This window comes from Sinocyclocheilus anshuiensis, unplaced genomic scaffold (assembly GCF_001515605.1).
Source record: "Sinocyclocheilus anshuiensis isolate Anshui unplaced genomic scaffold, SAMN03320099.WGS_v1.1 scaffold166, whole genome shotgun sequence".
Classification (NCBI taxonomy): domain Eukaryota; kingdom Metazoa; phylum Chordata; class Actinopteri; order Cypriniformes; family Cyprinidae; genus Sinocyclocheilus; species Sinocyclocheilus anshuiensis.
This window is the reverse complement of record NW_015546050.1, coordinates 299004-324251: the sequence shown is the minus strand read 5'-3', so window position 1 is coordinate 324251 and position 25248 is coordinate 299004. Positions and strand designations below refer to the sequence as shown.

Below are 25248 nucleotides of genomic sequence, written 5' to 3'. Positions count from 1 at the left end.
CACACACACACACACTCACACACACACACACACACACACACACTCACACACACACACACAAAGACACGCACACTATATCCTCTGAATATATTTATAAAATGTCCAGCTTCACTCATGTAAAATGCAGCTCCACACAGGAGATATGCAAAATTAGCAAAATTCCCAGTGGATTCATGATCATGTTTAACATGTTTCTTCACCAACAGACGGCAAACTGAAATTGTAAATGTTAGCAGTTCATCCATTACTGAAGTGATGTTGTATATGAAGAATTGTATAAATCTTGCTGTAAAAGCACAGCATGCACAGCAGAGCATGTGACTGCACATGGGTGTTGATAAGGTGAATGTGTTTCTCTCTCTGCAGTCATTTGGCTCAGAATCCCTTCATCTGTGACTGTAATCTCAAGTGGTTGGCCGATTACCTGCGCTCCAACCCCATCGAGACCAGTGGCGCCCGCTGCACCAGCCCTCGCCGGCTCGCCAACAAACGCATCGGCCAGATCAAGAGCAAGAAGTTCCGCTGCTCCGGTAAAACACTGGCAATTCAGCCTACAACACAATCCTCAAAACCACAAACCGTACAGAAACAAAACCACCAACAGCACTGCGTAAGCCTCAAACTTTAAACACTAGTCAAAACTAAATGATGTTTATCATACACACAGTCATACTGACTATCCATTACACACTGTGTGATTCATCAAAAACAATATGAGCGTGACTGAATGAGTAGTTTCCACACGATAAATTACAGTCAGTCTGCAGGTAAAACGAATACTATCACATTATAGCGTCTGCTAAATATACACTAGCAGTCAAAAGTTTGGAATAATTAATATTTTTGTAAGAAGTTTATTCTGCTCACCAAGGCTTCATTTATTTGACAAAAAATACAGTAAAAATGTGAAATATTATTACAATTTAAAACAGTTCTCTATGCGAATATCTGTTAAAATATAATTTATTTCTGTGATGCGCAGCTGTATTTTCAGCATCATTACTCCAGTCTTCAGTGTCACATGATCTTCAGAAATCATTCTAATATGCTGATTTGCTGCTCAAGAAACATTTCTGATTATTATCAATGTTGAAAACAGTTGTGCTGCCAAATAGTTTTGTGGAAACCATGATGCATTTTATTTTTCAAGATTCGTTGTTGAATGGAAAGTTCAAAGAACAGAATTTTTCTGAAATAGAAATCTTTATAACATTATAAATGTGTTTTTACTGTCCTTTTGATCAATTTCTTACAGAGAATGTTTCTTGAGCAGCAAATAAAATTGTAATAATATTTTACAATATTACTGTATTTTTTATCAAATAAAAGCAGCATTGGTGAACAGAACAGACTTCTTTCAAAAACATTAAAAAATACACACTTCTGAACAGCACTATATACTGTGTGTTTTGTGCTTACAGTGTTTTTTTTAGACATGATAAATAGTTTCCAACTCTGTTTAATGAAGGCTTAAAAACGTTTTGTTCTGGAAAATGGATCACAATCATATACAGGAATCTTAAACGGCATTATGTTCTGTGTTACGTATAGTATGTGAATTAAATGCTTGATACTGAGAACCTCAGGAAAATACTGTTTGCAGAGCTGATTCTCACACATGTGTTTTGTCCAAGAAAGCCTCTACACAACAGCTGGTGAAATGGATTGATACACATACCAAAATACAAGCCTGAAAAATGTCAAATCTCCATTTTTCATGCTGAACACCACAGCACTGTACTACTGTATACACACTACACAAAAGGAGCCTATACAGTAATACTCTACTATACTATATCTCTGTTGGCTTCCATCACTGATATAGTCCATTTTCCAAAGCCCATCTGTGGCCTTATGTATTTGTATTCTCATGGTGTATGATCAGTTTTGGTGATTATTGTCTTCTTGTGTCTCTGTCGCAGCCAAAGAGCAGTATGTCATCCCAGGTGAGTGTGTGTCGCGTTCATTAACATGATACAAAGCCGTAGTTTTCTTAATAGTCTATGTTTGAGCAGCTACTTTAATTTCAGTACAACAAAGTAAAAAATCATTATGGTGCCTAATTATAAGATCATGCCAACTGTGGGGATTTGGTGGTGGTTGCAATGACAAACACGCGCGTGCACTTTAATTATTGAACACTTGTTAGATAACAGCCTTGAGCTTTGGTGCATGTAGACACTTCCTCTCTTAAGTTCTTCTGACATTTCCCTGATCGTGTCTCACTGCGAGTCTCTGCTCAAACGCCTGGAATACGACAGTGTTGTGTGTGTGCTGCAGGGATGGAGGACGCCAGGCTGAGCTATGACTGTAATAATGACCCAGTCTGTCCAGCCAAATGCCGCTGCGAGTCGAATGTAGTGGACTGCTCCAATCTACGGCTGGACCACATCCCTGAACACATCCCAGCATCCACCACTGAACTGTAAGACTGTAACAAACACATCGCGCTATATGTCTGCAAACAATGAATGCCAGAAGTCTGTTATTTTATTAAATCTCATTCTGTTTTCTCAAGGCGTCTCAACAATAATGAGATCACGATGATAGAGGCCACAGGGGTTTTCAAGACGCTTTCTCACCTGAAGAAAATGTAAGTGTCGCCGCTTTCACGTCTGACACTCTGGTTGTGATACTTCACTGATGTTGCCGTTTGATCTGCAGAAACCTGAGCAACAATAAGATCTCAGAGATCGAGGACGGGGCATTTGAGGGGGCGTCTTCAGTCAATGAGCTGCACCTGACGGCAAACCAGCTGGATTCAGCGCACAGCGGGATGTTCAGAGGACTGGATGGCCTGCGCATGCTGTGAGCCCAGTTTTTCCCACCAAAACCCAATCAGATTTCGTCCATAATATATGGTTTTCTTTCTGTGCATTCATCTTCACATCTTTCTCTTCTAGAATGCTGCGCAACAATCGCATCAGCTGCATTCACAACAACAGTTTCACGGGATTGCACAACGTCCGTCTGCTGTCGCTCTACGACAACACGCTGACCACCATCACACCCGGAGCCTTCAACACGCTGCAAAGCCTCTCAACCCTGTACGAGCCAAACCGCTGCTCTATCTCAACACACATTGGCAGAAATCCTGAGAAGGAGTTTAGCATGTGGTGGTAGAGACAGATGTTTCCTGTAATCATTAACTTGAGCCGGCTCATTGCTGGGAAGCCGTGCCATTGGAGCCTGACAGTTTCTTCAGCATTTTTTTCAGTTGATTTAACTGTGTATTTTCCACATTTATTCACTCATTTATTGATATCATTTGACTTTCGAAAGCTTTGTCAGCCTTTCACACTGAGTGCGATTAAGCGATGCAAATGTACAGAGCGATGACGTTCTTGAATCAAAACAATAGATCCCTATGGAGCCATTCACACCGGGCGCGATCAATCGCGGCACGACAAAGCGAGATTTTTTTCCGACCGGTGTGTCAAATTTTTCCCCCATTGCCCTGCGATGAAAGAGCCATCCAATTAGATTTGAGCTTTAGATCACATTGCACACAAGGGCGAGATTGGTGGCACTATAGCACAGAAAGCTGTTTTGAAAACCAGTGTAAAAATCGAAGAAAAGTATTATATAATGCAACTATATTAGAAACACCATTCAGAAAAATTTTACATTTTATTCTTTAACCACAGCATACTACTTTGTTACTTTTCCTAACAAGGCAAATAGAATGACAACACATGCTCTTGCTTTCGTTTGAGGATGCATAGCGCCTGGCTTCTTAACAGTTTGCGTGTGCTATGTGCCAAACATTTAAGTGATTCTTCTTCTCAGTGGTCAAAGACGATGGGACGATCAGCGGAGTAGTGAGTTGCACTACCTAGTGTGCAGGCGTAAAATGCATCCTCTGTCAGCACCATCTATCGTGCAGATGGGAATTAGCTGAAGGCATTTAGTTGTTTCATGCTTAGTGTGAAAGCACCGTTTGCTGGTGATTCACTTCACTTTATCGTTTCGCACTCATTGTGAGAGGGCCTTTACTGATGAACTTCATATTTTCCCATCTTGGACCCACAGTACCAGGGCTGAAACCATCAGAATCCAACCCTAGAAATCTGCCAATGCAATGAGTCAAAATAGACAAAATTAGACTTTCTGGCAACAAGTCATAATGTGTCATTTTGGCCACATTCCCTGCATTCCCTGGGAATCGAACCCATGAACTTGACAGTGCTAGCACCATGCTTTACTTTTTGAGCTACAGGAATGTTTTTTTTTTCTCAAAAAGCATGCTGCATTTTACAAAATGCACTACGTTTCTGAAACGAGCAATTATAAAATAATAAGGTCAAGATGCGATAAACACTCTGTATCTGGCTTTTACACAATTTTCATGAAGCTTTATTATTTAGGTAACGTCCCAAATGCAATATTTCCTTACGTTCTTTGAGTGACTGCACTTGGAATTGGATAACTAACGTGTTAAGTTTTTCAGCTCTAAGTTTCTCAATAGTTTACTTTTTTTCCCCAAGTTTTGGTGGCGCTTATCACACACCAAAAAGAGGGAAAAAGAGACCTCACTACTCTTAGCACAGCTCCGTACTAGTTTTCACGTTGTGGTGGACTTATTGTATGAAGAGAGCGCAGGCTCCTTCATGGCCACCTCGAAAGAGCCAGAAAGCCACGTAGGGAAAGGCCGTCCTCCACATCCTTGCACCCGTGGAGCGTGAATAGTGCTGCCAAGGATTCTCACAGTCTCTGCATCTCCTGCGTGGGCGCTAAAGATGCTCAGAAAGCATTATCCAACCCCAATGGCTGCCCTCATTGCACAATTTTCTCGACTAAAACCCGAGAAAGGAGACTCAGAGTGGTAGCTGCTGGATAATCGGACCCATGCCTCTCTGCTCAACCAATAGAGGAACCCATGGAGTGTCCACAGGCCTCAAATTCGTGGGGATATATGATGGATAGTGTGTCACCTGTCCTTCCCCCGCTGTTTGAAAATCTTTTAGTGGAGAGGAAGATGACGATTATGAGGTGCTGACCATCCTCAAAGAAGAGGATGACGACGATGAAGATGCCATTCTCCCCACAAATCAGTCCGTTTGCCAAGTGCACAGGATGAGAGCTCATCCTCCCCTGTAGAGGTGGACACAGATCTTCTGGAGGTCTGTCTGAGGGCCACGGCTAAGTTGTCTATCGATTTTGAAACCAAAACCGTCTTACGCAGCCGCAGCAGCGAAATCGTTCGAATGGTTCAGCTAAACCCCAGGGTAGAAAGAAGAGACTGTCTACCTGAGACATCAGTTCAGCTTCAGGAAGGGATTGGAGACAGCACTCAGGTGTTTCTCTGTCTCATCCCTTCAGAAAGGTACACATCTCCCTCCCGCGGGGAAAAAAAGAAGGAATTTAAATACAGAAATTGTTCTTGCAGACTGTTCAGTGTCAAATGTGTGCAGGAGTGTGGCCCATGTTCCCAGGTGCCCCCCAACACATTGTCTCCCCCTCTACCAATGGGATTTGTTCTGAGGGAGGAAGACCAAAAGTTCACAAGCATCCCAACACAAATAAAAATTCTCTGTCACATCAAGGCAAAGGGCTAAGGGTGCAGAGTGGGATTAAAAAAGAAAAGAATCACAAAAAAGCAAACCAAACATATATGAATATAACTCCCCCCCCCCCCCCCCTTCGCCACTACAGAACACCACTAGTGAGCGAAGACAGGAAAGGCCCTCTCGCTGCTCAAGTAATGAACTGGCGCGCATGTGTAGTTCATACCTAGGTTTTAGCCACTATAGACAGAGGTTACAGACTCCAGTTCACTGTAAAACCTCCTGTGTTCAATGGAGTTGTAATGTCAATATCCTCTTTACTGAGAAAAGGCGTTATAAGAATAATTCCAATAGGAAAAGGCAGCAGGGCTTTTACTCCCGTTATTTTGTGATTCCGAAAAGAGGGGGAGGTCTCCGTCCCATTCTGGCTTTGCAAGTCTTCAACAAACACCTCAGAAAGTACAAGTTCAAAATGCTTTCACTCAAAACATTGTGTCAAAATATTCGTCAGGTAGATCTCCAGGATGCATATTTTCACATAGATATCTTTACTGCACACAGGAAGTATCTGAGATTTGCATATCAGAACACAGCATATGAGTATGTGAAAATTCCTTTCAACCTTTGTCTAGCTCTGAGGGTATTCAGCAAATGGGTTCTGAATACGGGAGTCAGAGTCTCATCATATCTAGACAATCTGCTCATTTGCTCACCATCTCCGCACCAAGCAGAGCTCGATACGAATACACTGGTGTCTCATCTGGAGAGATTAGGTTTCAAGATAAACCAGGCAAAGCTGTCTGATTCCTTCACAGGAGATAATCTACCTGGGTCATAGGTTGAATTCAGTGGTGTTTTGAGCTTTCAGCTATCAGAGGAGCGCATCAAGGCTTTTTACCACTGCATCTCCCTTTTTCAACAAGGGAAAACAGTCTGTCTCAGATTGTGCCTCTGGTTACTGGGTCTGATGGCCTCAACACTAGCAGTAGTCCATCTGGGTCTATTGCGAATGAGGGAATTCCAGAACTGGGCAGCATCACAAGTCATCCGCTCCAGGAGCTGTCTCAGCCACAGAGTGCGCTTCTCACCAGAATGCATGAGCGCTCTTCGTCACTGGAGAGTGCCATCATTTCTCAGGACAGGATGCCCTGTGGGTCCAGTTGTATTGAGAAAAGTGGTGACGACGGACGCATCTCTCATGGGCTGGGGGGCTGTTTTTAGCTCTGAGACATTTTGTGCAATTCCTCAAGAATCATCATGTATTGGTCAGAACAGACAATACTACGGTGATAGCCTATATAAGTCGGCAGGGAGGTGTACACTCTCGCAAGCTTCACATATTAGCAAACAAGCTGATAATGTGGGGCAACACAAACCTCCTGTCATTGCATGTGACGCATGTTTTGAGGATAATGAACAGGGGAGCGGATTTACTGTCCAGAGGGAACCCGCTATATGGGGAGTGGAGACTTCACCCCCAAGTGGTTCTGATGATATGGCTGAGATTCGGTCGAGCTGCCGTAGATCTCTTCACATTGCATGAAAACACGCAATGTCCCCTGTTTTCTCTAGCGGGCGACGATGTACCATTTGGTGTGGATGCTCTAGCCCATGAATGGGCAGACGTGCTACTGTACACATAACAGTAAGACTGGGAAGCGGAAATTGCACAGCTGCTCTACGACCAACCATTGTCACTACCAGCACACAGGGATCTTCTCTCTGAAGTATGGGCCGAAATATTCCACCCATCCCCTCAGAAACTGAGGTTGAATTTAAATTCAGCTGGTTTACCTCTAAAGGTCATTGAGGAAATTCAGAAAGCCGCGTCTATGTGCTCTTTATACAGTCTTATATGGGGAGTGTTCGAAGCATGGTGCGCAGAAAGAAACGTCCCTTATTTATGTTCAATTTCGGATGTGTTCTGTTTCTTGCAAGACCACCTGGATAAGGGTACAGCCTTTTCCACGGTTAAGGTTTATTTGGTCGTGATCTTGGCATGCCATATAGGACTTGACTCAGGTACTATAGGCCAGCATCCTCTCGTCTGCCGATACACCCAGTATCAAAACCGCTGGTCTCACGTATTTGATCACGTATGCGATCATGCTGGTTCAGGTCAATCTGTGGATCTGATGGCTTTCCATCCGCCACCTTTTTCACGTCCAGAGGAGGACATAAACTACACTGTTTATGTCCGGTGCAGACTCTACTAAAGTATGTACAAAAAACCAGGGCACTTCGCAAAAGCAATCAGCTTTTTGTTTTGTGGGCCAACACTTTTAAGGGAAAGCCTGTCTCCCGTCAATGCCTCTTGCACTGGGTTGTAGAGGCGATCTTGTGATATTACAATAGCACAAATATAGAGCCCCCAAAGGACTTACAAGCTCACTCTACCAGAGGTATAGCTACATCTTGGGCACTATTTAAGGGCATTTCTATCCAGGAAATGTGTGCTGTTGCTAGCTGGTCTTTTGTGTAGCACACTTTTGTGAGGTTCTATAGACTAGACTTGACAGAACCTTCACTTGCCCATTCGGTCTTGAAGGCGAGTGGACAAATTGTAGATTAAGCACTTGGGTAATCCAGTTTATTATAGTATCGAAATTTTCAGTCTATACTGGTCTGCTTTAAGCATTTTAGTTGGGTCGAAGAGGTTTAATTCAGATCATATTCATCTTCAGTCTGCTTCGTCAGCATATCAGCAATTCGGAGTTGTGTATATCCCATAGTGAGATACCGAACTAATGTTAGAAAGAGAACTTTAGGTTACTAACGTAACCCCAGTTCTCTAATAACACGAAGTGAGGTATCTCACAGTATTACCCTCCTTGCCTGGTCTGCACGCAGAAGAGATATGCTGAGAATGACGAAACGGCATGTAGCTGCAGGGAGGCGGGACTACCTGATCGCTGCAGCGATTGGTCTGCTGTGATTGGCAGACGTGGAGTCATTGGTGCTTCCGCAATCGGTCATGCCTGGGGTGTTCCCATAGTGAGATACCTCACTTCATGTTATCAGAGAACCGGGGTTACATTAGTAACCTAAAGTTATCATCTTTGGTGTGAACAGGCATTAATGCAAGCCTATAAATTATCTCATTCCTGATTATCGACAACATGATGAAATTTACTCCCATAATTCACACAAAGGATGATGGGATGTAGGTGAAGGGTGGATACCAGTCATTATGCTGCACCATACACTAGAGATCCAGTGTTAGGCATAATGCATTACAAAATAATCCTCCGTGGAAAGAGTAGCTTGTTGTTTAGGACAAGTTTGGTGCTGCAGACGAGGCTAATTAATATATTTTTGTGTGTGTGTGTGGCAGAAACCTGCTGGCCAACCCATTCAATTGTAACTGCCATCTGGCATGGCTGAGCAGCTGGCTGAGGAAGCGTAAGATCGTCACGGGAAACCCGCGCTGTCAGCGGCCGGCGTTCCTCAAAGAGATTCCCCTGCAGGATGTAGCGTTACCAGACTTCCGCTGCCAAGAGGGTACACGCTCTTCTCTTTATAAATATTGATTTGACACACTGCATTGTTATGTTTTTGATTGTATCACAGTATGTTGATTCACTGCCTCTGTCTCTCTGATGTGGGCAGATCAAGAAGAAGCGAGCTGCACGCCGCCCGTCCAGTGTCCCACCGAGTGCACTTGTCTGGAGACCATGGTCCGCTGTAGCAACAAACACCTGCACGTCTTACCCAAAGGAATCCCGCGCAACGTCACTGAGCTGTGAGTCAAAACTCTGAACACGATTACACCTTCTGTCTTTGTATCCTGAAGTTTCCAGCATCAAATACTTTTTCCCTCAAAAAAGGTATAACATCACAGCCAATCAGAGCATGTCATGTTAATGTGGAACAAGATGAGGACCAATGAGGTTTCACAGTGGGCGGAGATACCCAGAGCAATTCACAGAGATAGAAACCCAGCAACTGAGAAAATGTTACTTGTTGAGATTCACTCAAAAAATATTGATGCCTAAATTTAAGATGTATTTGAATTGCATATAGAATTTGGTTATGCCATTCAAATGCATGTATCTTAAATTTAGGTCTAAATATGTTTGTGTTGTTGCTGGTTCTAAAAACCCTTTCATTTAAGATTCTTTCATAACTCTTTAATCATTCTTTAAAGATTCTTTTTAAGGTTAACAGATCTCATATCACATCACGCATGGTTTGCACGCAGTGTTTCAGGATACCATACAGCAGTTCACGAATCTCTGAAATACAGATGATAAATCTGTGCTTAGACTTATCTTGATCTGGTTTTGGACTTCATCTGATTAAAAGCACACACACACACACAAAGATAAAACCATAAATGTGAAACCTTTCTTGTTATCTGTAAGAGAGCTGTATATAATGTCAGTATTGGTCAGAGCTGTGGTGTGTGTGTGTATGTGAAGCAGGAGTGTAATGAGTGTGGTTTTCAGTGGGAGTGACACACACAGTCCGTCAGCAGATGCCTGTCGTTCCTCTGAGTGTGAAAACCTCTCATTTAGCCAGAGCTCTCACTGACTCTGGCCAGGTGTGCTGTGCTCTCAGCCAGTCATTAAAGCTGTCTACTCCTACCAAAACACCACGGCCAGGTGCTGAGAGGCCGCGTCAGTCCTGCCGAACGCCCAGCAGACTTTCACACACTTTGTCTCTGAGCTACAGCGCCACACACACACACACACACACACACACACAACACATACAGACACAAAGAAAGAAGCATCATAAAAGTTGTCCATACAAGACCTCTAAAGCCATAAGACTGTCAGAAGCAGATAAATATGCAAATCTGTTCTCTGAATGGCTTTAACAGTGAGTTCAGACTTTCACACACTTTGTCTCTGAGCTACAGCGCCACACACACACACACACACACACACACACAACACATACAGACACAAAGAAAGAAGCATCATAAAAGTGGTCCATACAAGACCTCTAAAGCCATAAGACTGTCAGAAGCAGATAAATATGCAAATCTGTCCTCTGAATGGCTTTAACAGTGAGTTTGTGTCTGCAGGTACCTGGATGGAAACCAGTTCAGTGTGGTGCCGAAGGAGCTGTCCAACTTCAAAAACCTGCAGCTAGTGTATGCCTCGCTCTTAGTGTTTCACAGACATGCATTCTTGGACAGGTTGTCATCTTGGTTTGATGGGCATGTTGTGATCTTTTGTTTCAGAGACCTGAGTAACAACAAAATCAGCTCGTTGACCAACTCTTCGTTTGCCAACATGAGTCAACTGACGACCCTGTACGTCCTCAACAACATTAATGGCATGCTGAAACTCAGCTGAGACACTGAAATCTCACTGCAGGATTTGTCTGATTTTGTCCTGCAGGATCCTGAGCTATAACGCTCTTCGCTGTATCCCGACTCTGGCCTTTGGAGGTCTTCAGTCTCTCCGCTTGCTGTACGTAGCTCTTTACTAACTAACATCAAGCACTAAAGCTGCCTTTCCATTGTCTCCAACATTCCAGTAGGATTGTGGCTTTTCACCCCTTGAAGCTTTCAAACTGGTCATAAAGCAGCTGTTACCTTCAGCTTATTCACCATAGTGTATGAATCAATTATGAATGAATGAATGAATGTATTCAAACAAAAACAAATGGCCACCAATTACTTTGAAGGAAAAGCATAGAATGTTTTCTAGGGCTAATCAATGTAAATAATTCTGTTAAAATTATAAAATCAAGTTTAAAAATAACATTTTAGAGAAAAGAACACGGGTAATTCTCACCTCATGCTCTTAGTTTTGATTAGAAACATCACATCCAGCCAGCAGTCGCATATGGGTTTTAAAATTTTCAAATATTTCAATGCATCCAAAGCTCAATTCGGATATGAAAATGATCATCCGCATGCACAGCTGCCTCTGCACTGGAAATCACTGACTTCAGGTCTGACAGTGGAAAGGCCTTTAACTGTCCTAACCAGGCAAGAAACAAGTAAAAAAAATCACATCTTTTTCATGCTAATCTACATTTTTACTTGACTAGTAATGACCGCAACAAACAACATGTGATGAGACAATAAGCAGAGATTGCGGTACAAAATACATTATTCAGATACATTATGACTGGCTTTGATTTTGTTGCTGCTTCTCTTAAGATGACAGATACTTGTGTTAAGACTCCTGTTGCTCTACAGCTGTGTTGTCAGCTAATCATGAAGCAGGGAACAGTCTCTCTATGGTTATCCTGCCTGTCATTTGTGCATTGAGTAACCCAACACCAGCATCCCTGAATTCCTCAGAACCGGCAGCATGGAAACAGATAAACCTGAGCTCCGGCTGAGTGCAGGTGTCCAGCAAGACCTGCAGAAAACACAGCTGTGCTCATGCATGTGTATCAAGTCAAGTCATGTTTATTTGTATAGAGCTTTATGCAATGCTTTACACTACATAATGGTGTCATTATTCAGCTCAGTTTAGTTCAGTGTTAATTCAGTTTAATTCAATAACGATGTCGATTCAGCAAAGTTCATCATTATTTAAACAAATTAAATTCAGCTATAAAGCAGCACTAAAGAAGACAATAGTGTCATAAGCCTAATTTTAAGATTAATGTATTTGAATGACATATTTTGATCCATTTGGATTACAGATTTAACATTAACTAATAAACTTAATGTGATGCATGATAAATGAAACAGGTCAGAGTTCTGTAATAGTACTGAAGAGTACTTCTGTAAGAAACTGAATGTGTTTTAAACAAGTAATAACCAGGTTTATATATGTGTCATCAATAAATCTGTTTCAATCTCATATATTTTTATTAATTTTAATAAGATAATTATAATAATTGGGAATTGCTTGTTTCATATTTTAACCATGTTCAAACTTTTTCACTAAATGTAATTCACTGCAAAAAAATGTATTTGCTTCCTCAGTATTTTTGTCTCGTTTTCTAGAACAAATATCTAAACACTCTCAAATCAGGATACATTTACTTGAGAAGCAAAATTACAAGTCTTGTTTTCTGAAGAAGAAAAAAAAAAGATTGACATTTTGAAAAAAGAAAAATATCTTAACTCAAAGGGAAAACAAGATCGTTTTTCTTGCCCCATTGGCCCAAGCAAAAACTTAACAATTTAAATAATGTTTTCAGAAAACAAGACTTACTATCTTAAGCCACTTTGCTTCTAAAGTAAATGTATCTTGATTTAAGAATGTTTAGATGTTTGTACTGGAAAACAAGACAAAAATACTAAGTAAGAAAATCATTTTTTGCAGTGTTGTTGTTACAATTTACAGATTTATGATGATTATATGCAATTCGAATAAATGCATTGATTTATTTATTATTTAAATAAAACCAAATAGATGCAAATAGTTAATAATAAACAATGCCTGGTTTTAAAATCCATAAATCTGACCTGTTTCATTAATGTTTGACAAACAAATATGCATCACATAAAGTTTATTAGTTCATGTTAAAACTGTGTCCAAATGGATATATGCAACTCAAAACACATTAAACTCTAAATTTAGGCCTAAATATTTTTTTGAGTGCAACCCCCTACCGACGCCTTTATCAAGATCAAAACCCACACTCTCTGCTACATTTGAGAAGATATGAACAACATGCATCATATATCATCAGTGTGTCCAGAGAAACTTCATGTCACTAACGCCTCAGATGGTTGTGTCTCTTGTGTTGTTCTAAGGTCTCTGCATGGTAATGACATCTCAGAGCTGCCTGATGGGATCTTCAACGACGCTGCATCGCTATCACATCTGTGAGTAAAGAGTCCAAACAAATGCACGTCGAAATATGAAGCTAACAAGTCTGTGTGGCCAAATGCTGCCTGTTATAAAACCGCTCCAAAATCGTGTCGGATGAAGTCACTGAAGCTGAAGTACACACACACGTGTGAGGTGCATAACATGAATTCTGTTCTGGCAATAGGTGATTTCTGATTGATAAGAGAGATTGTTAACAGCCTGCAATTAGTCTAATATGCCATGAGCGATTTTATGCGGCAGAATAATGATTAATAGTACTAAATGTGATTATATATTGAATATTGCTGCATTTGATCATATTGCTAATTGGCACATTTTATAAAAGCATTAAGCCAAATGTGAGTGTGGGTTGCTGGGATTTTGCCATGGACATTTTATTTTACAAATCCAAACTTCACAAATGTCTTGTGGGTTTGGAACGACATGAGGAAGAGTAAATGATGACAGAATGTTCCTTTTTGGGTGAACGATCCCTTTATTTCTGGTAGAATCACTGTAATGCGCAGCCTCTTGTGCTAGTTGTCTTTATTTTAGGGGAGTTGAATAGAATTCAAACACGCTTTGTTTGGCCATTGCAACAGCTCAGTGTTTAGGACGTCTACAGCGCCATCTAGCAGCAATGATGATGTAAAACAGGACACAGAGTAAATGAAGACAGTCTCTCTGAAACTTCTCCATTTCCCTTTTCATAGAAGACATTAGGGTTCCTTGAAGATATAATGTTGTATCAAGACTGGCTGATCAATAAATACTAAGAAAATAAGATTTTCCTATCAACGTGATCAAATGTTGCATTGCAAAAATTAGTAAAAAAAAAAAAATGGTGCAAGTTAAAGGCAATTTTTGATGACTGTGAGTATTTTGAACCAAAACATTTAAATAGGAGTAATTTATTGACAGTTGAAAGTGTTACATAGCTCATTAAATCATTCTCAGAAAACAATGCAACCACTTGGGAGAGAACTGTCAGGAGACTTATTTAATTGCACAAAAGATGACAATGGAGCATTACCAAATAATTGTTTAAGTGTAAACATAGAAAACAACTACATTAAAAAACAACGGACTTGTTACAATGTTCCTGAAATAATCAGGCCTTCACTTTAAGCTTTCATTTCGTGATGAGTGATTTTTGCTAAGGAAAGAGCAGGAAAATGCCAAGCAAGTGTCTCCGAGCGGGCAAAAGCTTCTATATGAGAAAAGTTACTGTTTCATCAAACACAGTAATACACAACCTGCAGCAGTGAAATGCACGGATGTATGAGTGCTGAAGGTGTGCTTTATCAATAGTGTCCTGAAATCACACATTTTCCTCTCCTCATTCCCTGCGTTGCTGGGCCTTTTACCCCACTTTAATTCTCTCGAGCACCTCTGGAGGATTTCATAGAGACAGATTGAGCAACACTCTCCATTAAAGACCAGGGCAGTTAAGGAGTTGGTCCTAACAGGATAGATGTGATCATTTGTTGTAAACGTGTACACTCAGTGCCAAGAAGAGCAGTTTTAAAGTAATGGAGCACATACTATGTACTAAAATATTACAATTTCTTAAACTTTATTCAACGTTGTAATCATTTTTGCAGCCCTGCATTTAAGCCAAATTGGCTAATTTACTTGTACAGATAGGAGTGACATTTTTCAGTTTTTATTAAATATGTGTTTAATGAATTTACATTTTTTCTTCTTTCCATAGTAGTAATAGTGATCGTTAAGAAATAGAAGTATATCTATGTAATCATTTATGCTGTGTACTGTCCATTGTATACAGACAGGGCTTGTTCAGTGCATCTCATTTTGGCTGTCTAAAAAAATCTGTATTTGTTTAACGCTGGATCGTGTGTGATTGCTCTCAGAGCGATTGGTGCAAACCCTTTGCACTGTGACTGCCGCCTGCGCTGGCTCTCTGACTGGGTGAAAACTGGCTACAAGGAGCCTGGCATCGCACGCTGTGTTGGACCGCACGGCATGGAGGGGAAATTACTGCTCACCACCCCTGCCAAGAGGTTCGAATGTCAAGGTAAGATGCATGAGTGGAATGACGACTAAGGTTAAAGAAAAGTCCATGAAATGCATTGGTTTTGTAGACCACAAATACATAATTGTCTGCCCTGCGTCTCATCAGGTATTAATAACCATGCAATGACTGACATGGTGGTTAAATAATCTTGTGTTACCTAAGATTTGTCCTTCATACCTCGTCAAATCTGTTCTACAAGTCTTTGCTCTGAGAAAGGCACACTCAGATTCCCGTTGTACTATGGATGATTTTTGAGGGATTTTATTGTGCGTCTGTCAGGCTCATGTGCAGTAAGGGTCGTGTTTCTGTGTGTGCAGGTGAAGTGGACACTGCTATACTAGCGAAGTGTAACCCGTGCATGTCTAAGCCCTGTCTGAACCACGGCAGCTGCGAGGCCGATCAGACGGACGGCTACAGGTGTCGCTGTTCAGAGGGTTTTAAGGTGAGCACACAAAACATGAGCAATGTGAATCCTGATAGACGGACATGAAACGTTTACACATTTCCTTTCACACACAGGGCAAGAACTGTGAGACGGCGCTCAACGCTTGTGTCAGTGAGCCCTGTAAGAACGGAGGAGCATGCCACATGTCCGGAGAAGAGGATGAAGACTTTAGGTGAGTCTCAACATCTTTTCCTTATCATTTATTAATGTGTGAAGTGGTTGAAAGCATACATTAAATGCTTATTTGTTGTGCCAAATTCAATCTATTTTCATTTTAAAAACCAATGTGTCTGTGTCGATTGTTCTGAAAACAATATCAGAGGGGGGAAAAACGTATTCTTCTAAAATAAGCTGCAAAAACAGTTATTTCTTATATTCTCTGTTTTGCTTTTGGGGTGAAATTTGACCTAGAAGTCTTCATGAAATTAATTCTCAATGCTTAGAAAGCTTGATCCCCATTTCAAATGATGCATTTGTGTTTTCTCAGCTGTTCATGTGCTGCAGGCTTTGAAGGTCCCACATGTGACATTGACATAGACGAGTGTAAAGACAACGACTGTCAGAACGGAGCAACCTGCATAGATGGGATCAACAATTACACGTGTTTATGTGACCCTTTTTACACAGGTACATGTGTTACTACTTCCTGAACACATACATTAATGTTATTTGTTTTTTTTTAATCAAAACTGCACTTTATTTCGATAGTCCACTTTAGAAATTCTACTAACTACAAGTACATTTGCAACTACAGTACACGTTAACTGTTATGGTTAGGGTTAGAATAAGCTGACATGTAGTTGCAAAGTTACTTATAGTTAGTAGAATTTCTAAAGTGGACTATCAAAATAAAGAATTACAAGACAAAGAATTTTCGGTTGCACTTTATTTTACAATATGTGTGTAATTACAATGTACTTACCTAAGAAAGTACTGGTAACTGGTAAGTACTGGTAAGGTAACTATACGGGTTAAAGTTAGGTTCAGGGTTAGTATCTAGTTATTCACTATAATCACTATAATAAGTACATAGTAATATGTACATGTGGAACAGGACTGTAAAATAAAGTGCTGCCAATTTTTCTTTTCTCTCAAACTCTTGTAAGCACATAGTTATTACACCAGACTTACGGATTGCACTGTTTGTGCGTGTGTGTAGGGGAGATGTGTGAGGATATGGAGGACATGTGTGCTTCTACTCGCAGTCCCTGCAAGCACCAGTCCACCTGCTTCATCACAGTCACTAGCCCAAAGTAACCACATCTCCTTTGACCTAGTAGCCGAGTAACAGCCTTTTTATTAACCAAATGCTCAATTGTTTTCAAAGAGCTCTGTAATGGTTGCATGTGTTTGATTTAGGTGTATATGCGCACCTGGTTATGTGGGTGACGACTGCAGTGTGAACTATGATGACTGTAAGGAGCACAGGTGTCAGAATGGGGCACAGTGTGTGGACGAGGTTAATGGATACTTCTGCGTTTGCCCCAAGGGCTACAGGTCAGTTCTATACACCAATTTGACATTTTAACATCTGTGGAGTGAACCCCAGTTCATCAGTGATCCAGAATTTCACTTCATCTTTTGATAGACTGAAACTAATGTCAGACGATTTGTTTGCAACTGTTTTTTTTTATTATTATTATTTTCTATTAACTAAATACATTTTGCCAACCAGTGACAATTTTTTTTAGCAGTGTACCTTAATCACACACTGCCTCATCATGCACCTTGGAGTTTCTTGTGACAGAGGTAGAAAGCACTCGTTATCCCTGCGGAGATACTGTGGAGTGTAGCATTCAGGGAGAGATTGCCCTGCCACCTCTCATCACTGTCTGTGGTCAAACCCACAAGATACTAGGGGTTGCACCGACTAATCGACTAGTCGACTTCAATGCTCTGCCATGACGTTTTAAGCTTGACGTCGACTAGTGCATTCATATGAATGTAATCTTTACTGTGCTACTTTATCTGTATCTGATTTAGAACGAGCAGAAATCTGTGAGAATTATAACGACCCAAAGACAAAATAACTGATAATTTCATCACATAAAAGTCGACTTCAAAAAATCAGAAGTCGTTCAACTCCTACGAGATACAGACAACACTGCAGCAGACTTTTAATTCTGGAGGGATTTGATCGGACTCAGTAAGTGGAGAAGTTGAGGATGTGTTGACGTGGAGTGCACTTTTCATGTTACTCCTACATCTCCGTAGGATGAATGGCTTTTGCTGTGGTATTACCCATTCATAAGTCATGTTGGATAAAAGTTGTCTCAGTTGAGTGTTTGAGCAAAAGTTCAACTTTCTCTTACTCTTTTTGTGCTCACCATTATTAAACTTGAAATACACAGATGAAGATCATTTGGGAACTAACTTTGCAGTCTGTGATTGTCGTGATCCTAGGTGGCAATTTCTCACAATTCATCTAGATACCTGAGGTAATCTTAACTGGAATTTAAAACCAGTTGCTTTCATTCATCCAAATACTATCAGTGGGAAATATTCATTACATGCAGTTTGGTTATAACATTTGATTTGATTTGATTTATTCTTCAACTAAGTCACAACAGTCTAAGGACTTAAAAACTATGTTGATGTGTCTATGATATGGAAAACACTCAACAAGAAACAAGTTGTTGTGACTTAAAGTTCAGATAAAATTTTATGACCAATTCATGCAGAAATCCAGTTAAATCCAAAGGACTCCAAATATATTTAAATAGTTTTAATGTTTAAGAAATAGAATTCTGGCCTATGCCTTTCAAACTGCAATGTCCAGAGTAGTCACTACAAAATAGACCTGTTACGATTATGGCATTTTGACTGACAAGTCATAAATAATTGTGATTATCAAATTAATTGTTTCATTCATGTCTCTTATAGTGTACAGCCTAATACGCATACACCTCAAGAAGTCATTTAGTTACTGAAGTTAGAATCATGCAATGAAATGTATGTCCTTTCAGGCACTGTACAAATAGACATAAAAAATGTGCAGAGTTGGAGCTATTCCAGGACAAGGGTTGAGACTGTTTTAGATGTTTCCCTTATTTGACACCAAATTCAGGTCATGGATCACTCTACCAATGAGCTAATCCGTAGAATCAGGTGTGTCAAATAATCAGCATAAGGGATCCCTCCAGTTCCAGGATTGAGAAACACTGGCCGAAGGCAACACCATCACTTTATCAGGGCTTTCAGATGTACACAATACAAAAATTGTGAGAATTCTTACCACCACGTAATTACTAGTAATGAAGCCCAAGACTGGGGAAACTGATGAATTACCTTGAAAGCATTTCAAGTCAATTTAGAATAAATGTTAGTTTATATCATGTTCATTCCTGAGCCTTTCTGGTATAACTTCAATTTATTGGCCAAATAAATATTGCCAGACAGAGTTTGCAGAGTTTAAAATAAACCAACACATCACTTCAGCTACCACTCTAGAAACTCCATTGTACTGCTAGGCGACTTCAAAGAACATGTTTGTGACGATGCGAAACCCGGAGGGAAGTGATTAGGAGGGATGGCCTGCCTGATCTAAACCCGAGCAGTGATATGTTATTGGATTTCTGTGCTCTTCGTGACTTGGCCATAACAAACACCGTGTTCATTCAAACATAAGATTGTTTATAGGAATGTAATATTGTATCATCTGACTTGTTTTGGACACAGGTAAAGAGAGGAGCAGAGCTGTCAACTGATCATGACCGGATAATGAGTTTGGTTAAATAGCGATGTAGCTGCCAGACAAAACCAAGAAACCTAAACAGACTGTCAGGGTGAACTGGGAATGTTTGGTGAAGGCTCTTGTCCAGATGATGTTTAATTCCCACCTTCAGAAGTGCTATTCCTTTTTTCCCAAGGAGGCTGAAGACATGGAGTCTGAGTGGACACATTGGTAGACGCAGGTGGTGATGAAGGCTGTCAACCTGAAGATGGAGGTCTTTCAGGAATGGTTAACCTTGTGGGTTGATTCGGATGACTGGCCACAGTAGTTGCAGAGGCAAAAAAGCTCAGAGAAACCATTGCGAAGTACTTTTGGTCAGCCTCAAAGAGGTTGTGGCAAACCATCAGACGGCTTAGGCAGGGGAGGCATTGTCTGGTCCAGGCTATTGTTAAGGAGATATCAGTCTGAGTCTGAAGGTGGAAGGAACACTTTGAGGAACTTCTGAACCCAAAGTAAATGTCACCTGTTCTGTTTGTGATATTTATGGATGGGATCCCAAGGCACAGCAGAAGAGCAGAGAGTTTCCAGGTGGGGAGCTGGGCATTTATTAATTGTGACCTTGAGTGCACACTTGGATGGTGGGATAAGGGTCTGTGCTTCCAAACCTGGGGCCATGGTTCTCAGTCAGAAAGAGGCGTATTGTCCTCTTTAGGTAGGAAATGAGTTGCCTCCGCATGAGACTGCTGGGTGGATCAGGGCAGTGGCAGGAGTAATGCGGTCATTATACTGGGCTGTAGTGATGAAGAGTAAGTTGAGCATGTGGGCAATGCTTTCAATTTACGAATCAGCCTATGCTCCAACTCTCATCTATGGTCATGAGCTTTTGATAGTGACCAAAAGAACAAGATTGCGGGTCCAAGCAGCTGAAATGACCCATTTTTGGTCCTTGTTTGTTTTACAGTATTTGAGTATGTACTTGCTGTTTGCAGTGCAAATGACTATTATGTTAGATTATTAGGTGATGGCACTGTGGGTCTTTTTGTGCCTGCTTCGAATGTCTTAGCTGTCCACAACTTCTCCCTATAACAACTTGTGGGGTTCCAGTGGTTTTTTTTTCTGTTGTCATCTTTAAGATACTAGGGACTTTAAGCAACAGCCACATTGACGTTGTATTGTGTATGCGTAACTTTAACAGCTGCTTCTTGATGTTCTACTGTAACCGTCTACTACGGGAGAACAGCTGGTTTACCGTAGTCATTACAATGTGACAGATTAGGTAAGTAAATGTTACGTTATATGGTATATAACACTGTAATTGCATCAGTATGTGGTTCTACAATTAGTCTTTTATTTAATCTGTGTTGATATGTTTTAAAATTAAGCTACTTTTAACGATTTTTCAATTTGTACAAAGATATGTCTGCTGTTAGTAACAACACCTCAGGTAGCACTGAGACTAGAGATGATGTGAAGTGAACAATGTAAGTATTGCCTAAACATCCTCCTCGTAATGCTTTATAATACTTCAGCAAACGACTGAATGCCGTGTTGTGCCGTCTTGTTTACGGTTGCTTAGTGATTTTTACGTTCTCGGCTACGGCAGTGTAACAGCTTACTTCCGTTCCATTCGAAGCTGTTGCTTAAAGTCCGTAATTGTTTGATTGTGTGCCTGCCATTATATTCAACAGTCAGTATGTTTACATGGACAACAATACTCCGATTTTAATACGATTAAGACAATACTCTGATTAAGAATCTACCATGTAAACAGATTTTTGATTACCTTAATCCAGCTAAAGTCATAATCGAAGTAAACGCTAATCGAATTAAGACATTTAGAATATTCCTAGTTTAGTTGCATTACTGAAGTGCAGTATAGACATGTAAACACCTTAATCACATTTTTACCATCGTGTAGGACTTTTCGCCGCATTTTGCGACAGGATACACACACGGCAGTGCTCAACCGTTTGACGGCAAATAAAGAGCTTCAACACTGCCATCGTCTGTATGCACGTACAAATAATTAACTGCACTAAAATTAAAAATGAAACACCCAAAACTGTACATGGCATCATCACGTAGACGAACTATATGTTTATACGTGAAATTCCGCAGGGAACGTCGGATGTTGTGGCGTGGGGACGTAATGACGTGTGCCATAATCGAACTATGTACTATAACATGTAAAACGGGAACATGAAAGGAATATTCTAAAAGCAACTCATGTAAACACCATAATCATAATATTGGCTTATTTAGAATAAGGTAATAATAATAATAATAATAATACATTTTATTTATAATGCGCTTTTCTCAACCCAAAGCGCGTTACAACAATGTCACATGTAAATACAACTTAATCATAATAGACAATTTTTAAAAAGTGGGTTTTCAACAGTTTCTTAAAAGTACTTAGTGTAGGAGCACTTCGGATGTTTAAAGGAAGCTCATTCCATAATCTCGGAGCGGCACGAGAGAAAGCTCTCTGTCCCATAGTTTTTAATCTGAAGTGGGGCTGATAGAGAAGAAGAGAATCAGCAGAACGAAGAGGACGAGAAGGCATAAGATTGCCTTGGTAAATAATTAGATTACTGATGTCCATGTAAACATAGTCAGTGATTCAGACCTTCGAGTGTAAAGACCCAGACAATTGCAGTGTGTGCCTCTTTTCATGCAGCATCTCTTACAAATGCTCACTCCAGCAAAAGAACATGCATGACAGAGAAAATCACAATTAGATTTGAGATGATCAAAACTGACCTGAAAAATTTTGTGTGCAGTGGACAGCTTTGTGAAGTCCTATCTACTCCGCGCTCCCTCTGCGACCTGGCTGACTGTCAAAACAATGCCCCCTGTGTGGAGCGGGGGGGCCATGCACTGTGTCAGTGCCTGGAAGGGTTTGGTGGACCACGCTGTGAAAAGTTGGTCAGTGTCAACTTTGTGGACCGAGACTCCTACCTGCTACTGAGTGACCTGCAGAACTGGCCTCAGGCTAACATCACGCTACAGGTATTCAACAAAACTCAAACTTTAAACAAACACTGGATGAAATTTGCCAGTGTTATTGTATAACATCTTTCACATGGCTTGCAGCATACAGAACTAGTAAAAAACTAGTAGAAGCACTTTATAACAGGTAACCAGTGTAGCAATGAGGTCCATTTCTTGGCATTGGCAAACTACGCTGTCACTGCGGTCAGGTTGGTTCTGTTCATCTACTGATGAAAGATGATCTATTTTGGTTCTGTTCTCAGGTCTCCACAGCAGAAGACAATGGCATTCTTCTGTACAATGGGGACAACGACCACATTGCTGTGGAGCTTCATGAAGGTCATGTTAAAGTCAGCTATGACCCTGGCAGCCAACCAAGTCATGCAATCTACAGGTGATCTGGAGTTTTGAGCTGTATTTTTATAAAAAAAATGTTTTAATTCAAATTAAATGTTGGCATGCAGGGATATTATTAATTATGAAGATCACTGATCACTACATTTCATTTTCAAAAGATCAAGTCATTTTGTATTTTCCACTCAGCAGCTGACTACAAATGAAACATTTATAAAGCTTCAATGCAATTTAAATTTCACATCAGATATCTTCCATGCTTGTTTTACACACAGTACCGAGACCATCAATGATGGTCAGTTCCACACTGTAGAACTGGTGACCTTTGACCAGATGGTGAACCTTTCAATAGATGGTGGTATCCCAACAACCATGGACAGCTTTGGTAAAGTGCAGCCCTTGAGGGGAGAAGCTCCACTATATGTGGGAGGTAGGAGTGCACCAAGGACATCTGCCTCCATCACAGCTACCATATTTGTACAATACTGTCAATCACCACTGTGCACCCATGAACCTACCTAGACACAACACATGCTCTCCGCTCTATTGCTTTTGAACTTTGCTAGAATCACCAAACCAGTATACCAAGCTTTTTCAAATCCAGTCCTGGAGGGGCCACTGTCCTAGAGTTTAGCTCCAACCCTTATTAAATCCACCTACCCGTAATTTTCCAGTAATCCTGAAGACCTTTATTTACTTGTTCAGGTGTGTTTGATCAGAGTTGCAGATAAAACTCTGTATATGACAGTTGACCTCGAGGAGCAGTATTTGTAGAGCGCTGACATAAACCATTAATGGTAACTGAATTTATGTGGCATCAGTGTTTTCCTACATGTGTCCCACTGGTCTCTTCACAACTCTGCCTTTACAAAATGTTCTCACTGAATCAGGCATGCCGGTCAGTGTCCACCCCACACCTCCCCGTGTCTGGCAGATCCAAAACAGCTCCAGTTTTCATGGCTGTATTCAGAACCTTTACATCAATAATGAGCTGCAAGACTTTACCAAAACCCAGATGAAACCTGGTGTGGTGCCCGGATGTGAGCCCTGCCGAAAGATATACTGCCTCCATGGTATTTGCCAACCCAACACCACCACGGGCCCTGTATGCCACTGCCAGCCCGGATGGAGTGGGCAACACTGTGACCAGCCTTCGGCGAACCCCTGCCTGGGCAGCAAGTCAGTCAAATTCTTGAGGTGAAATATGCAGACTGGACCGAGGCACAACATGTCATGCCTTAATTCATTCATTCGCTTTGCACAGGTGTGTCCACGGGAGATGTATTCCAATGGACACGCAGTCGTACCGCTGTGAGTGCCAGGAGGGTTTTCATGGTGCCCTGTGCAACCAGCAGGAAGAGCTCTTCAATCCATGCAGAAAGCTTCAATGCAAACATGGCCACTGTCAGTTATCTGACACAGGAGATGCCTACTGTCATTGCGAGATGGGCTACAGTGGAGAGTTATGTGACAAGGGTAAGAAAACATAAGCACAACCCTTCAGGCATATGGTCATTGTCAAACATTCTGTTTCTGATGAGATAAAGCATGGATAGCTCCTTTACTATTATTACATTTTTTTTTATGCTATTGGATGAGTAACTGTCCATTGTCAATTTGACTTTCATGTTGTTTTAGAGTCTGAGTGCCACGGGGAGCCAGTGCGGGACTTCTACCAGGTCCAGCGTGGTTACACCATCTGTCAGACCACACGCATGGTGTCTTGGGTGGAGTGCAGCGGTTCCTGCGACACCGGCTCCTGCTGCGCCAGTCAAAGGATGAAGCGCAGGAAATACACTTTCGAGTGCAGCGATGGCACATCCTTCAGCGAGGAGGTCGAAAAGACCATCAAGTGTGGCTGTGTGGGGTGCATGTAGAACACAACCACTAGCATCACCGCCTCATCACAGTCTGACAGAACCGCAGAAAGAGCCATCACAAAAAGTCAACAGAAATAGATATCTTTCATTGGGTATACAGAGACATACCACCACTCTAACCCCCCACCCTTTTATATTTCCACCACAGCCTGAAATTTCAACCCCGTTTTGTCCTTTCGTGAGGTCTCAGAATGGTAAATTAACAGCAACTCTGCTGAGAGGAAAGGCGAGCGAGGTGGCCCCTAGCTTGTTTCAGCCCAAAAGCAGGACAGTAGTCACCTATTAGAAGAAAATTATGGTCTTTTTGACTCTGCAGTGCAGGACGTGTATTTGAGCACATAAGACTCTGTAATGGTGATGAAAGGAACATTCACATTTCCACCATGCCTGAAAAAAACTACATGTATGATATATCTGTGTGGAAGAATACATCCTCGGAGACATGCTGGTAAAATAAAACGTGTGAAACCAGATATGCACGGAACGACATGCTGTCTTACCAGATATTTCCAATCATTTTGTGTTATGGGTGACACACGGGACTCTTCCATGTGTCCCTGCCCCAATTCCAGTGCAAATATGGCATCCTTAATAAACTAGACGGGGGCCAAAAATACCCAA

The 25248-nt window shown here is 41.2% G+C and overlaps 1 protein-coding gene across 1 annotated transcript in view; it reads left to right on the top strand.

Moving 5' to 3' along the window:
* The window catches only part of slit1a (slit homolog 1a (Drosophila)), a 67669-nt gene extending 42976 nt beyond the window's left edge, over nucleotides 1-24693 (top strand). The window contains exons 14-37 of the mRNA XM_016500323.1: nucleotides 367-530; nucleotides 1923-1946; nucleotides 2281-2425; nucleotides 2519-2593; nucleotides 2665-2808; nucleotides 2904-3047; nucleotides 8842-9008; nucleotides 9117-9249; nucleotides 10540-10608; nucleotides 10699-10770; nucleotides 10859-10930; nucleotides 13186-13257; nucleotides 15118-15281; nucleotides 15599-15723; nucleotides 15801-15898; nucleotides 16214-16353; nucleotides 16886-16979; nucleotides 17086-17223; nucleotides 22183-22411; nucleotides 22657-22787; nucleotides 23023-23177; nucleotides 23638-23926; nucleotides 24012-24223; nucleotides 24386-24693. Coding sequence (XP_016355809.1) covers nucleotides 367-530; nucleotides 1923-1946; nucleotides 2281-2425; nucleotides 2519-2593; nucleotides 2665-2808; nucleotides 2904-3047; nucleotides 8842-9008; nucleotides 9117-9249; nucleotides 10540-10608; nucleotides 10699-10770; nucleotides 10859-10930; nucleotides 13186-13257; nucleotides 15118-15281; nucleotides 15599-15723; nucleotides 15801-15898; nucleotides 16214-16353; nucleotides 16886-16979; nucleotides 17086-17223; nucleotides 22183-22411; nucleotides 22657-22787; nucleotides 23023-23177; nucleotides 23638-23926; nucleotides 24012-24223; nucleotides 24386-24624 — 3295 coding nt within the window. The 3' untranslated portion in view covers nucleotides 24625-24693. The remainder of the gene's footprint in view (nucleotides 1-366; nucleotides 531-1922; nucleotides 1947-2280; nucleotides 2426-2518; nucleotides 2594-2664; nucleotides 2809-2903; nucleotides 3048-8841; nucleotides 9009-9116; nucleotides 9250-10539; nucleotides 10609-10698; nucleotides 10771-10858; nucleotides 10931-13185; nucleotides 13258-15117; nucleotides 15282-15598; nucleotides 15724-15800; nucleotides 15899-16213; nucleotides 16354-16885; nucleotides 16980-17085; nucleotides 17224-22182; nucleotides 22412-22656; nucleotides 22788-23022; nucleotides 23178-23637; nucleotides 23927-24011; nucleotides 24224-24385) is intronic.
* Nucleotides 24694-25248: the final 555 nt, after the last annotated feature.